Source organism: Anopheles merus, chromosome 2L (genome assembly GCF_017562075.2).
Source record: "Anopheles merus strain MAF chromosome 2L, AmerM5.1, whole genome shotgun sequence".
NCBI lineage: Eukaryota > Metazoa > Arthropoda > Insecta > Diptera > Culicidae > Anopheles > Anopheles merus.
This window is the reverse complement of record NC_054083.1, coordinates 28,465,748-28,483,224: the sequence shown is the minus strand read 5'-3', so window position 1 is coordinate 28,483,224 and position 17,477 is coordinate 28,465,748. Positions and strand designations below refer to the sequence as shown.

Here is a 17,477-nt window from a genome sequence, read left to right as displayed (position 1 = left end):
ACGATTCCGGACAGTTCCGACATATTCCGGACGGTTCCAGCGTGAGTGATTGAACCAACCCTTTAGAACTGGTTCCGAAATATAATCGAACTTTTCGGACCCAGGACCCCTATTTTTTTAATTCTGCTCAACTCTACTAGAAATGAGTTAAATAATGTGGAATGTTATTTTAATGACACATTACACAAGTTCTTATAATATTTACTTTTATATTGCTTTAATTTGTGAGAAAATCATGATTTTTTTTTTGAATAAATCACCACCGCTCGAAGCAGCCCTTTCAAATCAGTTCCATCTGTCAAACTGACAGCCTAACCAAAACACGCCTCGCAAAGTTGTAAACATTGCCCGGTCTCGCCAGCGCACATGCGGATGGTTTGCGTGCTTCCTTCAACGAAAACTTAAAAATGTCCGTAGAAACGATCTACACCTCTGCTGCCTGCAATCGGACACCGGACTCGTTGGATTGGGGCCCGGATGGATTGATTTACTTCGCCGCTAACAACGCCATTGCAGTGTTCGATCCGAAGGTAAACTCTGTCCACCATCAACATGAGCAGGAGAACTTGAACGTTTCTTCTTTCCACAGTACCATGGCTCAGTAAAAATCGTTCGTACACTAATTGGCCACAAAGCGAGAGTAAACACGGTGCGTGTGGTTCGCGACGGGAGCGAGTGTCACGGTGGCATTAATCTCCTCTCCGGTTCGGACGATGGAACGTGCATACTGTGGAACACGGAGCAGGACGGCGGTGCATCCGGCGGTGCGGTACGATTCATTCTAAAGGGCCACACGAAGGGTGTGACTGCGGTGGATGCACTCTTCGATACTGCAACGAACAATCTGATCGTTGCCACTGGATCAGTTGATAGTTCCATCAAGCTGTGGCAAGCGACTGCCGAGTCCACCTTCGAATGCACTCAAACGATTGATCTACGCTCGGGATTGACTTTCGCGATGAAGTTGTTCTGCTTGCCGCGATCGAACGCAGTGATGCTTGCGTACACAACCGACACGGATGTGGTGAAGCTGTGCGTCCAACAGAAGCGAACCGAAGCAGACGAGGCAACGTTTGAGCCGGTGGAACAGCTGAAGGGACACTGCGATTGGGTGCGTGGATTGGATTGCATTCAGCTGCCGGACAGTGAGGATTGGCTATTGGCTAGCTCGTCCCAGGACACGTTCATACGCTTGTGGCGTATCTCACCGAGAGCGTCCTTGCAGAAGCAAAAGGAGTTTAAGGAAATTCTGCTCGAAGAGGACATCACGCTGGAAGAGCGTACGTTTACGGTGCGGGCCGCGGACGGAGCCGAGTATCATTATGCGCTTTCGCTGGAGTCCGTTCTGCAGGGCCATGAGGGGTGGGTGTACGGGGTGCATTTTTGTATGCGTGACGGCAAGCTGCACCTACTGTCCAGCTCCATCGACAAGAGCCTGACCGTTTGGACACCGTCCGAGAGTGGCGTTTGGGTAGAATGCGTACGAGTGGGCGAGGTGGGAGGATCCTCGCTCGGATTTTACGGAGGAAAATTCTCACCCGACGGCAGCTCCATCATTGGACACGGTTTTCAGGGCAGCTTTCATCTGTGGCGCGAGGATGCGGAACAGCCGGGCCTTTGGAAACCAGGCACCATCTTGGGTGGCCATTTCGGAGGTGTAAGAGATTTGGCCTGGGACCCGGCCGGTGGAATGTACGTGGTGACACTTTCTGCCGATCAAACGACGCGCATCCATGCGCCGTGGAGCCGACCGGAATGTGAAGAAACGTGGCACGAGCTGGGACGTCCGCAGGTGCACGGCTATGATATGCAGTGTTTAACGTTGCTGTCGCGCTACCGGTTGGCCAGTGCGGCGGAAGAGAAGATTATACGCATCTTTCAAGCGCCGTCGAACTTTGTGCAAAACTTCCGAGCTCTGTGCGGTGTGGCGACCGATCCGGAGGGGGATGCAGTCGTGGAAAGTATGTATTGCCTAGTGGTTGATGATTTAGAACGATAAATGTTTAATTATTCTGTTTTCTTTCTTCAGGTAACCCAATGGGTGCATCCGTTCCCTCGCTGGGACTGTCCAACAAGGCCGTGTTTGAGGTTGAAACACCGGAAACGGACTCCCGGCACATTAAGGACATGTATCCGGAGCACTACTTCAGCCCGATCGCCCTAGAATCCCCGCCGGCGGAAGAAACCCTTATGCAAAACACACTGTGGCCCGAAATTCAAAAGCTTTACGGACACGGCAACGAGCTGTACGCGATTGCATCCTCACCCGACGGCGCACTCATCGCGTCCGGATGCCGCGCCACCTCGACCGATCAGGCACAGATCCTTCTCTGGGACACGGCTTCCTGGCGCGTTGTGCAACAGCTTACCGCACACCAGCTAACGGTGACACAGCTGGCATTTGCTCCGAACGGCCAACATCTCCTATCCGTGTCCCGTGATCGTACATTTTCCGTGTTCCGGCGCGTGTCGAGCGCGTTCGAATTGGTGATGCGCTCCGACAAGACGAAGGGTGTGCATACGCGCATCATCTGGTGCTGCGATTGGTCACACGATTCGGAACGGTTTGCTACGGGATCGCGCGATGGTAAGGTGGTAGCATGGAAGGCAGCCAACGAGGAGTCGAATGGCGCGGCAGTTGCTCCCTTCGAACAGGCCGGTGTTTTGGAACTTAAAAACGAGTCAATCACTGCGGTCGCGTTTGGTAGGAGGAAGCTCTCAGATGGCCGGTATTTAGTGGCCGTCGGGCTTGAGAGTGGTGTGATTAAGCTGTACGCATTGGGCCAGTGGGATCTTTTGTTAAACATTTCGGAAGAGTAAGTATCAAGTGGTTTTGCGTTTGAGTAATTAGGCATATAATTTTACAAAATGTTGGATTTATTTCAGTTACGCACATCATCTCACGGTCAAGCGTCTTTCATTCCGGCCGCACGTAGAACAACATCAGCTGGCCAGCTGCGGAGAGGATGGTCTGGTGCGAGTGTATAGTATAAAGCTATAGAAGAATACGACTAACACCTATGAAGCTATATGTTACGATAATAATAACATTAAAAACAACTATTGCTACAATAGTATCTGAAATAAGCAAAAGCACGTGTGCAGTCGTTTCCAATTGAAAAATTGAATCCCCCGACCCCCTCACTGTCTGTAGTGTATGAGGGTCAGTTTTTGAATATTTGAAACAATCGGATCCAGCTGAGAGCGACTCAAAACGATGTACAATATAGCCTGACTGTCGTAAATAAAATATTTTTAAATATTTTCTTCATTGCAACCGTTCAATTTAAATTTTATACTCCTTATGGTATGCAATCCGCAGCACGCGTTCACTGTCGTTCGGCCCTTTCCTTCGTTTTACACAGTGGGAGTACGTATGCATTTCAATGGACAAAATTTATTCTTTCGTTAAAATTTCACCACGGAATCGGCCAAAAATCACCATTCACCACCGACTGACAGCTCTTGGCTGACAGCGGGCTAGCAAAGTGGAACCCTCATTTGCAGCCAGTGAAGAAGATTCAATCGTCCCGTGAGCGTGCGTGCGTATGTTTTGGGGTTCAGCCAAGCAGAGAGTGAGTTTTTCGGTGCTGGGGGCAACATCAGTGTGGCCAGTGTTCCTGTGAGTGTGTGTGTGTGTTTCCTCGAGTGCATTGCTTTTATTCATCCTGGGGTGCAGCTGAAATCGCTTCATTCCGTGGGGACGGGAGGGCCATCAGTGCGCGCGTCATCATCATTTTCACGGAACGCGCTTGGGCTTTCTTCGTGGCTTTCGTGGGGAGAAGAACGTCCAACGGTGTGTGTGTGTGTGTGTATGGGTGTGTAAATGTATGTGTGTGTGTATATGTAATATCCAAAGGAAAGAATACGCGTGCGTGGTGCAGTAGTGTGCGGGCACCCTCTTGAATGATTATATTCTACGGCAATTCTTCGGCTGGCCAATGATTGTTGGGTCCGTTTTCCGTTCGGGAACAAAACAACGGTGGGGCAGCCAGGGGGTGGCGATCATCATCATCATCAGCAGCAGCAGCGAACGGAACAAAGCGGAAGAGCCGCGGTACGCGAGTAGGGGCGGAACGGGATGCGATCAATTAGGCAGTGTGTTTGATGTGTTTCGGTTTGCTTTTTTTCGAATCGGTCAAATCGCGGCCGCTGGGAGAGAGAACCAGTGCCAAGCGAAGACCCGCGTATGGGAATGTGCCCGCGCGTGTGTGTGTGTGCTGTGCACTAAAACTGCAATTTAAAACTCGTGACAAAATAATTCTTGCATACGCATGTCTTCGGAGGGAATGCTTCCCAGCCAAAAAAACCGGATAGTGTGTGCTCCTGCGATGTACGCCCCTGTCTAGGGCTTAGGTGTGTCTGGCTGTGGTTGTGTGCGGTTGTGGCGGCCCCTCCTAGTGTGCGTGTGGTGGTGGTGGATGTTCTCCCTTTCTTTCTCTATCTCTCCTTCTCTCTCTTTCCCTCTTTGGCAACGTCTCGCATTTGGTTGCATTTGACGGTGCGCTGTGTGTTTTTCTTTACCCACCGTACATGCACAGGCGGCACGGCATATAGCCGAGCATAATTTATGCTGCACGGTAGAGAAAAAGAGCAAGCAAGAAAAGAAAAGAAAAACAAATAATAAGAAGTATCTGTCTGCCCGTCCGCATCCTGCTGTGACTGTGTGTGTGTGTGTTTTGGTTGTGTTAGAGTGTGGTTTGAACTGAGGGTTAACAATTGTGTGTTATTTTGGCATGTTTTTGCACATATTTTTTGTCTCGGCTAACCTGATTATCGGTGTGGTGTATTGTTTTACGCCAAGTTTTCCAACTCATTGGCGTACCAAATACGCACACAGACATACACATACACGCAGCCGTCTAGTTTTAGCGTTATCATTGCATCGATTTCGTGTGCTTACATTTGCTTTCTTCTCTTTTTCACCGTTCGTGCCTTCCCTTTCTCTCTCTCTCACTCTAATGCAGCCGTTTGCCGCTGCGTGCGTGGAGATATGTTTGTTCGAGCGTAATTGTGCCGCAAAGCAAGTGTGTGAGGAGGCCCCCGAGCTGGTAGGCCCGTTCGTCCGCGAGCGCTTGTGTGAGTGTGCGTGTGTGTGTGCGCACTCCTCCCCCGGTGTGAGTGTGTGCAGTGTGGGTTTCCCCCTGATTTTGTTGTTGTTGTTGTTGTTGGAGCAGCGCACTGTTCCGTTGGAAGGTGTGCTGTACTTTAGTGTGAGTGGTTGTGTATGTGTGTGTGTGCGCCTAGAAACGCGTGTGTGTCCCACCCCAGTTGTGTTGACGTAGCGGTGATTTTCCCATCGCCAGAGCACACCGTCTCCCACTTCCTGCAACGCGCTGCACTTTTCGGCAACCATTTTGCTGTGTGAAGTGGAGAAACACGAGAAAAAAAACACGGAAAAACACCCCAAAAAGCACCGTTTCAGCACCTTGCGAGAAGGAGAGGGAGAGCGACGATCGGAACGACTACCATCATCGACAGGCGAAGCAGAGGGAAAAAAGGTAGGCTTTAAAGAATGAAAATGCTTGATTCACACAAGAAGGGGGGCTTGTTGTTTTGCATACCAAATCACGAACAAACGGCAGCAGCAGCAGCAGCAGCATCCGTCCGGTGAAAGAATTTTCGGAATGTGCCACCACCCCCCCAGCACCCATTTAAATCCGGCCAAGTGGTTTGTTGTTGCAGTGGTTGCAGTGGTTGCAGTGGTTGCAGGCAAACGATACACACAGCACGATGGTGTGTCCCGGTCTACTTCGATGCCTCGACTGTGCAAGTCTCAAGTGTGTGTTTTTCCAAACGACCCGACCGGGTTCTCCTCCCATTAATGACAGTTGATTGTTTTGGTGTGCGAAAGAAGACGGGCTCTCCCCCCCGTCCCGTTCCAATCTGGGTCGTTTGAAAACACACCCTTCGCCCCGTTTGTTCGTGGACTCAATTTCAAGAGCTTTTAATTCTGCTCAATTGCCAGAATTTCAGATTCACCATTCGAAATTAGTGCCGATTGAATCACGCCAGCAGCAGCCTTTGCAGGAAATGACCTTTTTGGGCCCCGATTCTCTTGCTCTTGCTTTCCTGTTGGACCCCTTGGCAAACGGCGCAGTTGAACGGCGCGAGTTATCCGAGACCACACTCGTATCGTGTTTCTCTCCAGCTCGTGGATTAAATGCTGGTTGAGACCCTCTCACTGTCTCTCTCTCTCTATGTCTCCTTCCGTATGTTTGAGAGTGTTTCCCTTGTTAATAGCTTCATTGGACAATTTGATACGCACCGGGGCAGTAAATCTGGTTTTGGTTCAAATTTTTTTCTGTATTTTGGGTCGTATATCTCCTTCCTTAAGTTACCTGAAGTGGCTCAAACACGCAGAGCAGACAGACTTCTGGCACGAGTAAAAGGTGTGAGAAGAGAGCTTGTACATGGATTTGATGGGGTTTTTTTTTATTCGTATGTGTCTAACAATCCTTTTGAAAGTCGCAAAAAAGCCCTAATATCAATGCAAAGGATTATGTTTTTGTAGTGAGAGAAGCAACAAAAAAAAAAAACAATAGGAAAGGATACCATGAAACAAAATGGATGTGCGATCATAATTCATACGAGAGAAATACCCAAACATAAAAATTCATGAAAAAAGGGTTAGGCTGGGCGGTGTGCAGCTGGCGCAGCCGGAACCATTCCGATTCGTGCGCTACCGTCCGACACCATTTCCCATGGGAAGGGAATGGAGGAAATCGCAACCGACAATTCGATCGATCGATCGATCGATCAAGCTCTGATTGGTGGAATACGCTTCGCTTTTGGTTCTGGTGTGGTGGCGGCAGAAGAGAGGACAGAATATTAAATCGATTTGAATTAGTGGACAAACCAGGCATCGTCCGTCCAGGCGATTGGTTAGTGCCATCTCGACAGCATAGCGCGGGGTTGCAGATACAGAAGATTTTAAGGTTAATTGAGTTGATTCTGATGAAAATGATTCCCCTGGATCGTGTCATTCGCTTCCACCCCGAATCATGCAGTCTGGCGCCAGTGAAGGTAAAGCGGTGACCAAAAGCAACCGAAATTTAGAGGAAAAAGAGCGCTAGGAACAGTTCCCAGGAACGGAACAGATCTAGTCCAAATACGGTTTGGGACACACATTTGAGGCTCTATTTGATTTAGCATGCATATTTAATGCTACAAGATAGGAAATTGAAAAGAAAGAAAAATTAATGATAATAGTCCAACAATTGCGCTAAAAGTGGATGTTTGAACATTGAACATTCAAATAGTGCGGCAATTATGCGCCATCCGGGGGTGAAAGCAAGGACACGAAGAAGAAGGACAGTATCACGAGGGCTTTCGGTGCTCAATAAAAAGCATAGAAAATTCATTAAACAACTCTCAACTAGGCCTGCTAGCACAGCAGATGCACAGGCGAACAATGTTCTTTTTGTCCTGCTGGCTGCTGCTACACCCCAGAAGAGGAGGGTTTGATGTTTTGTGGCTGCTTTTTGCTTGTCGTTTCCTTATCTACCGTCACAAGAAAACGATCCCGTGACCTATTCGGTACCCTCCTGGATCGAAACAGTCGATTGTGTGATGTGTCGTTGCTGTGTTTGTGAGCCGACAATGTGCCTTAGCTAATGTTGTCAACGAGCGTTTCTTATAATACAACCAAATAATGATCTTTCAATCATACAGCTCCGATTGAAATCGATCAGCTTAAAGTTCCACAAAGCGGTATCTTTTAATAAATTTCTTCATATGAAAGACCTTTTTTTCATTAAACTAAAATTGTTACGAAATTTGTGTAAAAAACATAAAATTCTCTCCCTTGGTGGCCAATGGGTTTTTTTTTATTTTCCCCCCAGCGGAAAGAGATAATAGCCCATTTGCTTCCGGTAGTAGGGCGTCGGAAAGGGACCACCAAACATACATCTCACATCCTGTACATTGCTTTCCATGCGTGTGTGTGTGGTTGTGTGTTTGTCGAGAGGTCCATGTCTGAGCCGGCCCTTATGTTTCTTTTTCGCTGCGCTTTGTTTCTTTGCCGTTTGTATCGCCGTTCCGGCTCCTTCCGGTGCTGCCGTTTGGCATAATGATAACGTACGCTTTTTTTGCGCAAGTTTTATAGAACTCTGTACGAGAGGAAGAGAGGGATAGAGAGAATCAGCATATAAATAAGCGATAAATGATACATGCGTTTAAGCGAGTGTTTGCTTAACTAAGAATGGATCCATTCACGATACTAAGCAGCTTTTTTGTATAGAGTTTGACAGTTGGCGACTTGAAGCATGTCAACACTCCATACAAAACCACACACAAAACTAGCCTACAATTTTCAGTCTAGATTATCTCAGCCTTTAAGCTAGAATTAGATTCGAGTACCTGCTCGAAAAAAAATAATGTCAAAACAAAGTCGTTTATTCATTTATTTAACAAAGTTTTCATTTATTCTAAGGTGCATCAAAGAGATCAGGTGGTGCAATCTAGAATCAAAGTGTATGAATGTAGCCCAGCTGGTCTCGTCCGATATAGTTTAACAACTAATTTCTGACTAGAAAAAAGCTCAATTTGACAGAACGGGTGAAATAAATTTCCATAAGAACGGATCGTTTTTCATGACAGTTGGACTCCTCATCGAAGATGTTGTATCGAAACAAAAATCGATACCAAATCGTTCTGAATTGTTTTAGCTTGCAATTAGCAGTATTTCACGTATTTGAAGAACTTTGAGTGAGTATAATGAAGATTTTAAGAGCGTTTTGTGTATTCGTCAAGTTACCAGAATGCCTGTTTGAGCAAAAGTTTTCTCCCGTCCTGTCAAAAGTAACGTTTAAATTTGTTTATAAAAAATAGGCTATGAGAACACTTTGGAAATTTGTATGCAGGGATTGTCAGATGTCTGCCACAATATGATGTCGCCCAGCAGAAGCGATAAAAATCAACCTTCTAAATACATACACCTTGGGATAAGCCCACCTGTATATTATACCCACTTTGATAGGTGCTCGAAAACTGCTATACAATGCAAAAAGCTGACAGGTTGAAATTTCAGCCTATGATTTTAAAACGGAAAGGGGCCTCATATTTTACAAATTGAATCAGCTTGACAAAGATACTTTAAGTTTTGCCCTTCTCTATTTAATCAATGTTAGACAGTGCGTTCACAGTCTGCCAGTATCACAAAAGGAAAAGTGTGGTTGCAGCTGAACAGCTAACCCTGACGAGAGATGTTACAAAGCGGACAGCATTGCCAATAGCTCCACCACGTAAATTGATCCATTTTATCACCAGCCTTTGAAACGCTACCGCTGTCAGCAGAAAGCAAGCGACCAAGAAAATGAAAGATTTCAAGCTCCCCAATTAAATGGTGTGCTCTTTTCATCCCGGAAAGCACACGGGGGGAGTTTCCGTTCTGAACGGTCCGGTTCCGCTTTGCCACTGAGAGAAGCGCAGTGCTGTGTTCCAGGGGGCGAACACATCACCATGAAACCGTGTGCGGAAGTCGTAAACGAGGGGACCGAGAGAGAGAGACATGACACTTTGGCTTTAATTTGAAGGTTTGGAGGTAGGAGGTTGGACCAGTGGCGCCAAAGAGTTTGCTGGGTGTGTGTGCTGTATGACGCTTGCGACGCCACTGCGACTGTTCCGCGTTGTCATTGCGTTTGGTTTTTTGTTGTTGTGAGCAGCAGTCCCAGCACACGCACACACGTACATTGGTGTCGATCCGGTGTCGACCGGCGTTAGAATTATGTCATTATTTCTAGGGTTTATTTGATGTGCAAAAAATAACACACCTCGAGGTAAAATGAGACATAACTTGCGACCTCGATGTGTGTGTTATGTTGTAATTTAAAATGCTTCAAAAATTTGAAATTATTGAAAAAATGTTTTAACATTAAAAGCAATAGTAACAAACACGCCTTTCTGTTCATTTTGCTTTACCCTGTGATAGAAGTGTGACCGTAGCTTCCGGTTACATAAACTCGACAATAAAACTACATCCGCTCAAAACGTTACATTACGTATGCCAAATCTGTGTTATGTTCTTAAGACTTTTAACTATGCTTTTTTATTGCTGTGTCAGGCTGTTAAATTAGGTAACGTTTTATAACTTATCTTTCTCACGCCAAAAAAAAAGCTATCCGGTTAATAAAGTAAATGTGCGAAATGGTGCACGCTTCTCCGCCGTTGCAAACTATCTCCTCGCCACCGCTTGGCCACTGTTAATGGCCTGTGTGGGAATATTAAAATGTGCGGCGAAAGTAGTACATATTGTGCAAAAGATGCTTGGAGCAAAGTGGTTGGCGCGGAGGCTTTTTGTTCTTTTATTCTGCAACCAAAAAGAAGAGAGAGAGAGAAAACAATCTTTTGTGCAACAACGAAACAAGCGCGACACTTTTGGCGTCTTTTGGTAAACGGTGGAAAATGAGCACAGGAAAAGGAAAGCGAGCGTTGCCCAAAACAACACAACAGCCAGCCAGCGACAAACAACAGTTTTATGAATAGAGTGCCGCACACCAACAGGCACAATCGGATTTATGTGGCGACCCCTCTCCCCTCAGTCTTTTGTGTGTGCAGCGTCTGTCCCCGTTTGCTCCCATCCCGATTGCTCGGGCCGGAATTACGTGGATCTTGCGAAGGTGCGAAGGTGGATGATTTGGCCGGCAGGAAAAGCATCTTGAGACACGACCGACAGCACGGGTGTAGCACCTGAGCTTCTGCCCAAAAAGCAGCAGTGTGTTCAAAAAAGAGACAGGCCAAAAAAGTATTACAGAGATTACACCTACGGCATTACAGTGAGGAAAACATGCAGCGCACAACAAAACCATCGACACCTTTTACCCTGGCTGGCTAGCAGCATTCCTGACCCTGCTGCTGGGGCTGAGGCTTCATGCCACTTTTTTATGACACACTATGAGCTTTCACCTTTTTTCCCCCGGTACTCACTCTCCGGGCATAAACGTTGTGTGCGCGCTCCGCCGACGATTGAAGGGCTTTTGTGTTGTGCGAGAAAGCTCGCGGAGGATGTTGCTAAATGTGTAATGAGTAGAAGACAAACAATGCTCATTAAATTACGGATGTCTTCCCTGCCCCCCCCTCTCCAAACACGCTCTTTTGCAATATGTTAAAAAGCAATGTCAATAACAAATCAACGTCATAAACAGCAAAAAGTGTCAAAAAGTGAAACGAAAATGTTTTTACAAGAGCGCAATAATCTTCGCTTTAAACTGTGGCGCCTAGTGGCTTTTTCCATTACACACCGAAAAACGCGCACAACGACTGTAAGATTGATAATTTCAGCAGTGCAAAGTCTTGTTCCGTTGCGCGCAGAGAATCTGAGCAAAAAGGTCATCGGAATGATGGTGAGTTTGGAATGTGTTTTCGCTCTGTACCCTTATCGAACTCCCGCTCCGGGTTGCTCAAGAGTCTGGCAAAAGGGAGAGCGTGTGATTATTGCACAGCGGGGAAGGGTAGGATGTTTGCACTGATAATCGAAGTTTGTTTTTGTGGTGGTTGTGAAACCGAGCTATGGATGAAAAGTTTTCTGTACGAATTTTAATGCATTGAAACATAATATAGAAAATAATGCTTCTACAAATAGCTCGAAAATTATTAGTGGTGAAAGAATGGTATAAAAATTCGCTATTAAAACGATAAAATACACTAAAGACTCTTCCTGTAAGATTTTTACTTAATTTCACAAGCACAGCTACTTTAAGCGCAACCGCAGCATTTGACAGCACAAGCGCATCAGTTGTTTTCGGAACGTCATGACGCTAAAGACAACTTTCGCACATGAAATCGCAAGCGCGGTACACAATATCACAATTCTAGTGTTGCGGATTCAAGAAAGTATCCAACTACAAGTGTATAAACGGATTCAGGGCCTTTAATTGACAGTTTGAAAACATTTTTTAAGATTTTAGAGCAAAATTCTAGAATACTTTTTCTCCGAAATTTACAATTTTAAGGGACAAACACTTTTCCTAATCCTGTACTTTGGATTTTCAGGTGTGTGTCTTACTTTGAAAACGTTTAACGCCTATAAAGGTTGAATGTTTGTTTGTGATATTGCGTACCGGGCTTGCGATATCCAGTGCAAAGGTTGTCTTAAGCATGATGACAACTGATGCCACTGTCCTGCCAAACGCCGCGGTTGCGTTAAACGTTGCTACGCTTGCGAAATCAAGTAAAAGACCCCTCTGATTAATGGTAAATCACATAAAAGTTCGCTAAACTTTGCTTCCATGTGTGGTGCAAAGTGACATAGTTTTTGCACATTCAAAATACAACATCATCATGCTTTTCCTTCGCCGGTTTTGTCGTGTGCATTTGGAATGAAATTAGTCGCTCCTCTCCTTTGTGCTTGGGCACGGAAGCTCGTCTGCTACTAATGTGGCCGCCACTTTCGTTTAGCAAAATTAGCGAAAATGCATTAGGCTTGGTTGGCCAATGCATGTCTTCTTGTGCTTGTGAGACAAGAATTTGCACACGCACACACACAGACGTACGCAACGCGTTAATCATGGTTCATTCGATGCTTCGGCACCCAAAGTGGCCAACCACCCGGTCGGAGGTGGTAGCCACTGTGCTAGATTCATAAATTATACCCTAATTAAATCTCGCTGTCATACAAGACACACGCATAGAGAGAGAGTCAGAAAGAGAGAAAGATTGAGAGTAGCTTACGGTTTGTTGTGAGGAAATTATTTGCCTGCGTTGTGTTGGAAGCATAAATGAGATGAACCAACCCCACGGGCGAGGGCATGATCCGCCCCGTGGCGGCACCGTGATTTGCCTTTCCTTGCACACACACACTCTATCTCTCTCTTTCACTCTCTATTGCTCTCTTTCGTCGTTGGGTCGATTTCGATTAATTGTTTCCGTCGATTCGCACTTTTCAACCATCAGTCTGTGTGTGTGTATGCACACTTTTCTGCACTTGGTCCCGATAATAGGGGCCAAACCAACGGAGAAGCGAGAGTCGGAAGAGGTGATTAATAAGGAACCAAGCACAAGGAAGGGAAAGCTGGCCTGGCGTGCTCTGCTGCTCTGTACCGTGTGGCGGCGAAGGAAAAGTTACTTTTAATGTCCTCTCTTTCCCTCTCTCTCTCTTTCTCTCTCTCTCTCTCTCTCTTCTCTCTGCTAGAAGATGAAAGTGTATTTTAATGGAAGAAAGGATGTGCAAAGGCAAAAAGAAGGGGCATGGCAGACAGGCAAAGAGGAGAAGGTGATCATGATGATGATGATCGTACTACTGTGGCGTTGCTGGTGCCCCTCGGATCGTTTGACCTGCGGCAAAACGATCGTCTCTGCTCATCCGCTCCTTTCTTTGCCTGGGCTGGGAAAATGAAAGAGAATTGCCAATATATTTTGCCCCCTTTCTTAGGGTTCGATTGCCGCTTGCCTGCTGCACTACTGCCGGAGTGCGTTATTTCGGTGTAAATTATTTCGTACCAGTTTCAGGAAAATAATTGCCCGTTCGATTTTCACTTTTCACCCCTCGGGGCGGACGACACATAACAGAGTAGGGGTAGGGCTGGGGAGTAGGAAACCGAGATGTCTTTGCCACACATGGCCCCTCTAGCCTGTGGGGTGAGTTTCAGAATGGTTGGCTGGCGCAGATTCGAACGAAGAGCGAAAGTCTGGAAAACAAAAGTGTCTCGGGCGGCGGCGAATGATAATCGGGGTCGAGCGGAAAAGAAATTCGCCTCAGAAGGAAAGAAGGGAGCTTAATTTCGGTGTGTTTGTGTGTCTCTGCTGCCGTTGATATTTGCTCTCCTTTCTCCTGCTCTGTGTGTGTTTGTGTACCGAATTCCTCTTTCCGTTTTGGGTTGTTGGGAAGGGCGGAAAAAATAAAATGAATATCATTATCGTGGGCGCGCGGGAAATTGCCACGGCGTTGTTACTGTTTATTTGAATGAAGCGTTTTCCATCTCCACTTTACGTTGAGGGTCATGGTCGCTATCGGGGGCGGGAAACGCACAAAGTCACAACGAGTCAGAGCGAACCCTCGCCCCCAGTCACACAGATGGTTCCGATTGCTTCGGGGCCTGTGGGCTTTTCGGCAGCTTTTTGTTTCTCTCTGGAAGTTGCTATGCAATACACCGTTTAGCGGAAAACGGCGGTGTTGGTTTTATTCTTTCCTTTCATTAGTTTCTTTCCCACATTCGTATGGTTTTTGTGTTGCTATTTGTAGTGAAAATTCGTTAGCAAGCGAGATGGGGAACTTTTGCGAATGGTAGATTCGTTTGCTGATTGAAGTAACACGGAATGGGAATGTAAGTATAAATATGGAATTATATTACACCTTTGCACAGATGAAAATGCCATACTTTCTCCCTTCCCAATCACGATCATAATGAAATCAAAAATGAATACCCTTATCCCACTGGAACATTTATTTCGGGACGACGTTTCATTTGCTTTTGAAGTGTATCCCTAAATGGAGAAAAGGTCAATACAAATCAGAAGGAACATTTTATTAAATTTCAATTTCGGACGACATTGGGTTACATGAAAGCTAAAATCATGCTCCATGCTTAGTAATGTTAGGTTACTACCGATGGAATATAATACCGTCGTCGCGGTGCAGACACCTTTTGCACCTCATTGTATCATACCCTCTAATCTCATCACGTTCCGTTTCTTTCTTTCTAACCACGTCTCCCGTTTTATTGGTACGTGCCGACCGCAAGAACAATCGGCTTGTCTTCGTGCATGGCCAGGTCCGCCAGCGTTCGGTGTCGTCTCGGCAAGAAGCGTCTTATCTTGGCGGTACGATTGCGCGTACGCATATCTTTTTCGGGGCCATGCTTTGCGTGCTCTACTTATCTTGCTTCTGACGTCAGAGTTGGTAGGTCGCAGAGGAACAGCAGTGTTGGGTAAAAGGTTGACACCAATTGGTCAAATCATGAAAGACAGCAAGGTTGCCGAAAAGGTTGTTGAATTAAAGTATTGAATTAAAAATGTGTCCTTTAAATATGCTTCAATTTCCTTGTCTGAAAATTCTAGCATTCACACCGTAACGTGTGTTGTTGGTTGTTGTTTGGGAATGTTACCATGATGCAACCCCGCGTCCGAGTCACGTTAGTATGCTAGTCTCGATAGTTCGTAACCATGTTCCATTTTATGTTTTGTTTTTCTCTCTCTACTGAGCATTATACACCGCCCCATGAAGTGTCTCTGTGGGGAATTAAAACGAATGCCAACCACCGTAATCAGCTGAACGGCGGGGAGCAGCATGCTCGTTATCAGTTCAGTGCGATCGCAATACACTGAAAACGGGACTGAAATGGTCGAGATCTAGCCTTGCTTTGGGAGGCCACGGATGGAGAACCGTTTTTGTGGGAGGTTTGGTTCTTGTTTGTTTGCCTTTCTATCTCGGTGTGGTGCAGCGTTTCGCAGAGAGGCGGGCTGATAACGGCTCGCCTGTGTTGTGTTAGTGGTGTAGTTTCGAGGACAAAATAGTTGTGTGTTAGATGCAGAGCATTGTATACGGGTCGTTTTTGCAGTGAAGAAGGGAAGAAAAAAAAACTTGAATAATTAGCAAGCATTGTCTACGAAGCTTTTATTGTTTCAGCTTTTGTCAAACTGTCGCCCAAAAAGTGGGTTTTAACAAGGAACAGACTGAGCGTTGAAATAGAGCCATTGTCAAGAGTACGGTCTTATGCATCAGATGTTGTGAGATCGATCCCGACCTAGAGCAACTCATTTTGGGGAAGAGAACCTTAGTTGGAGTTATGAAGGAACGTTTTTCAGAGTAGAAGACATTAAATTGAACTCTTCGGTATAGGGGTTTTTACTCGATTTCGCAAGCGTAGAAACGTTGAGCACATCTGCTGTTTTCAGAACGTCATCATATGCTTAGGGGATGACGCTCCCACTACTTTTTACATCTAACTGAGTAAAAGACAGATCATTCTGAAAATGGAGCACTTTATTCACAAGCACTCTCTCAAATGAATATTCATTGCTCCTACACATGAATCCTCTATCGCTTTGCGATGTGTTTTTTTTCATCATAGCGTCTATTTAAGTGCCAGAGTCGTGCATTAGAAATGATGATGCTTCGGTACATCACTTCCTAAACACACCCCAAAAGGGACGGTGCCACCCGACAGCGACCCGACCCCAAATGGTGGGGTGTAAAGCAAAAGCCGGCGGAAGCATTTATTGATTTCATGTACCATTGCACTGGATGTTCGCAGTCGTTAAAGAAGAACGATGTGTGACACATTAATCACAACATGTGATGTTTATGTTTCGCTCTGTGTCAAACGAGCAAGATGCTGCTTATCGCGTGTGTGTGTATTACGAGCGCCGCCTCCGCCTGTTTTGGCACACATTCACTTGATCGATGGCGCCATAATAAAGCCAATTTCTGGCACTGTTATAGATTCATGCATTGAAAGCACCATTTCATTACGCATGCATGATGCGCGATCCCGGTGGGGGAGGAAAGAAAGTGTTTTTCAATGGAGCGTTAGATTCTGAAGGAGCTGTAGAGCGTGTCTTGTCTTGTCATCCATTATTAGCACTCGTTTGTGGTAGTTTATCGAAAATTTAATTAGAACCCCAAACCACCCTGCTTCAAGTCTCTCCCAATCCCCCGCTTTCAACACGTTCCCAGCAGAACCCGAGGGGGATCAGGTGGAAGCGTTTGTTTTACGGTCAACAGTCGCTGAATAAGTTATGGTTGTGTGATGTGTTGGGCTAAATTTTAAATGACTTGTGAACAGGGCAAACTCTTCAAGTCGGCCGTCCTTCAGGTTGACCTCGGGTGTGCTGCTCACTCCAGACCATGTCGCGTTGTCTCTAATCCTGTCCGTGCTTGCTGTTGGTGCTGTGCTAATTCAATAGGGACATGCAAACATTGGAATTGGACAAACTGTGGCCGGTTGACATTGACTCTCGGCTGCGTTTGCATCGTTGCGTTGTAGATGCACCTTGTAAAGGGCCAGGACAAAACGTGTGCCGGCTTTGGGTCGGAAAATCGATTTTCCCACCGACGTCACCCATCATCCTCTCTTCCCCTTTCCGCCACCACCTTCACGAGCGGCGGCGAGTGTTAGCTGAAGGGAACTGAACCGTGTGACATAAACAATCCTGTTCATTGATAGTGATCTTTTCGCCTCCCTCACAAAACACGTGCTTTGTATGTGTGTGTGTTGGTGTGTTTTACCCGTGTGGCTTTAGATTGATGATGTGTTCTGTTAGCTCTGGCGCATGGTTTTCCCGTTCCCGTTCCTGTTTCAGCCTGTCCCTTTACGTTGATGCTAGCCGGCTGGGCAACATCAAACGGATTTTTTGTTCCCCATCACAGAAACTAGGTCAAGTCAACAGTGTTTCTGTACCGATGTAGTGCTGTGGCTTTCCGCCAGTGCAAGTGCATTGTTTGGTTGTGCAAACGCCCTTCCTGTTCTGTAAGCGTGTGCACGAGCTCTCATTCCCATGCCCGCCGGGAGTATGGTTTGCCGTGTGAAGCGATCATGCTG

General features: G+C 46.3%; 2 protein-coding genes across 8 annotated transcripts in view; both read left to right on the top strand.

Moving 5' to 3' along the window:
- The first annotated feature begins 306 nt into the window (after positions 1-306).
- LOC121593806 (probable elongator complex protein 2) lies at positions 307-3,255 on the top strand. Its single transcript, XM_041916501.1, has 4 exons — positions 307-530; positions 590-1,961; positions 2,030-2,816; positions 2,887-3,255. The coding sequence occupies exons 1-4, from the start codon at positions 408-410 to the stop codon at positions 2,999-3,001; spliced, it is 2,397 nt and encodes a 798-aa protein (XP_041772435.1). The 5' UTR covers positions 307-407; the 3' UTR covers positions 3,002-3,255.
- Positions 3,256-3,466: 211 nt separating this feature from the next.
- Positions 3,467-17,477, top strand: part of LOC121591948 (ADP-ribosylation factor 6) — a 35,909-nt gene continuing 21,898 nt past the window's right edge. Inside the window, exons 1-2 of one of the 7 annotated variants that reach the window (XM_041913072.1) lie at positions 3,467-3,575; positions 4,968-5,501. The gene's annotated coding sequence lies outside the window, so the exon portion shown is untranslated. The other 6 variants (XM_041913073.1, XM_041913075.1, XM_041913074.1 and 3 more) reach the window with 6 other exon arrangements.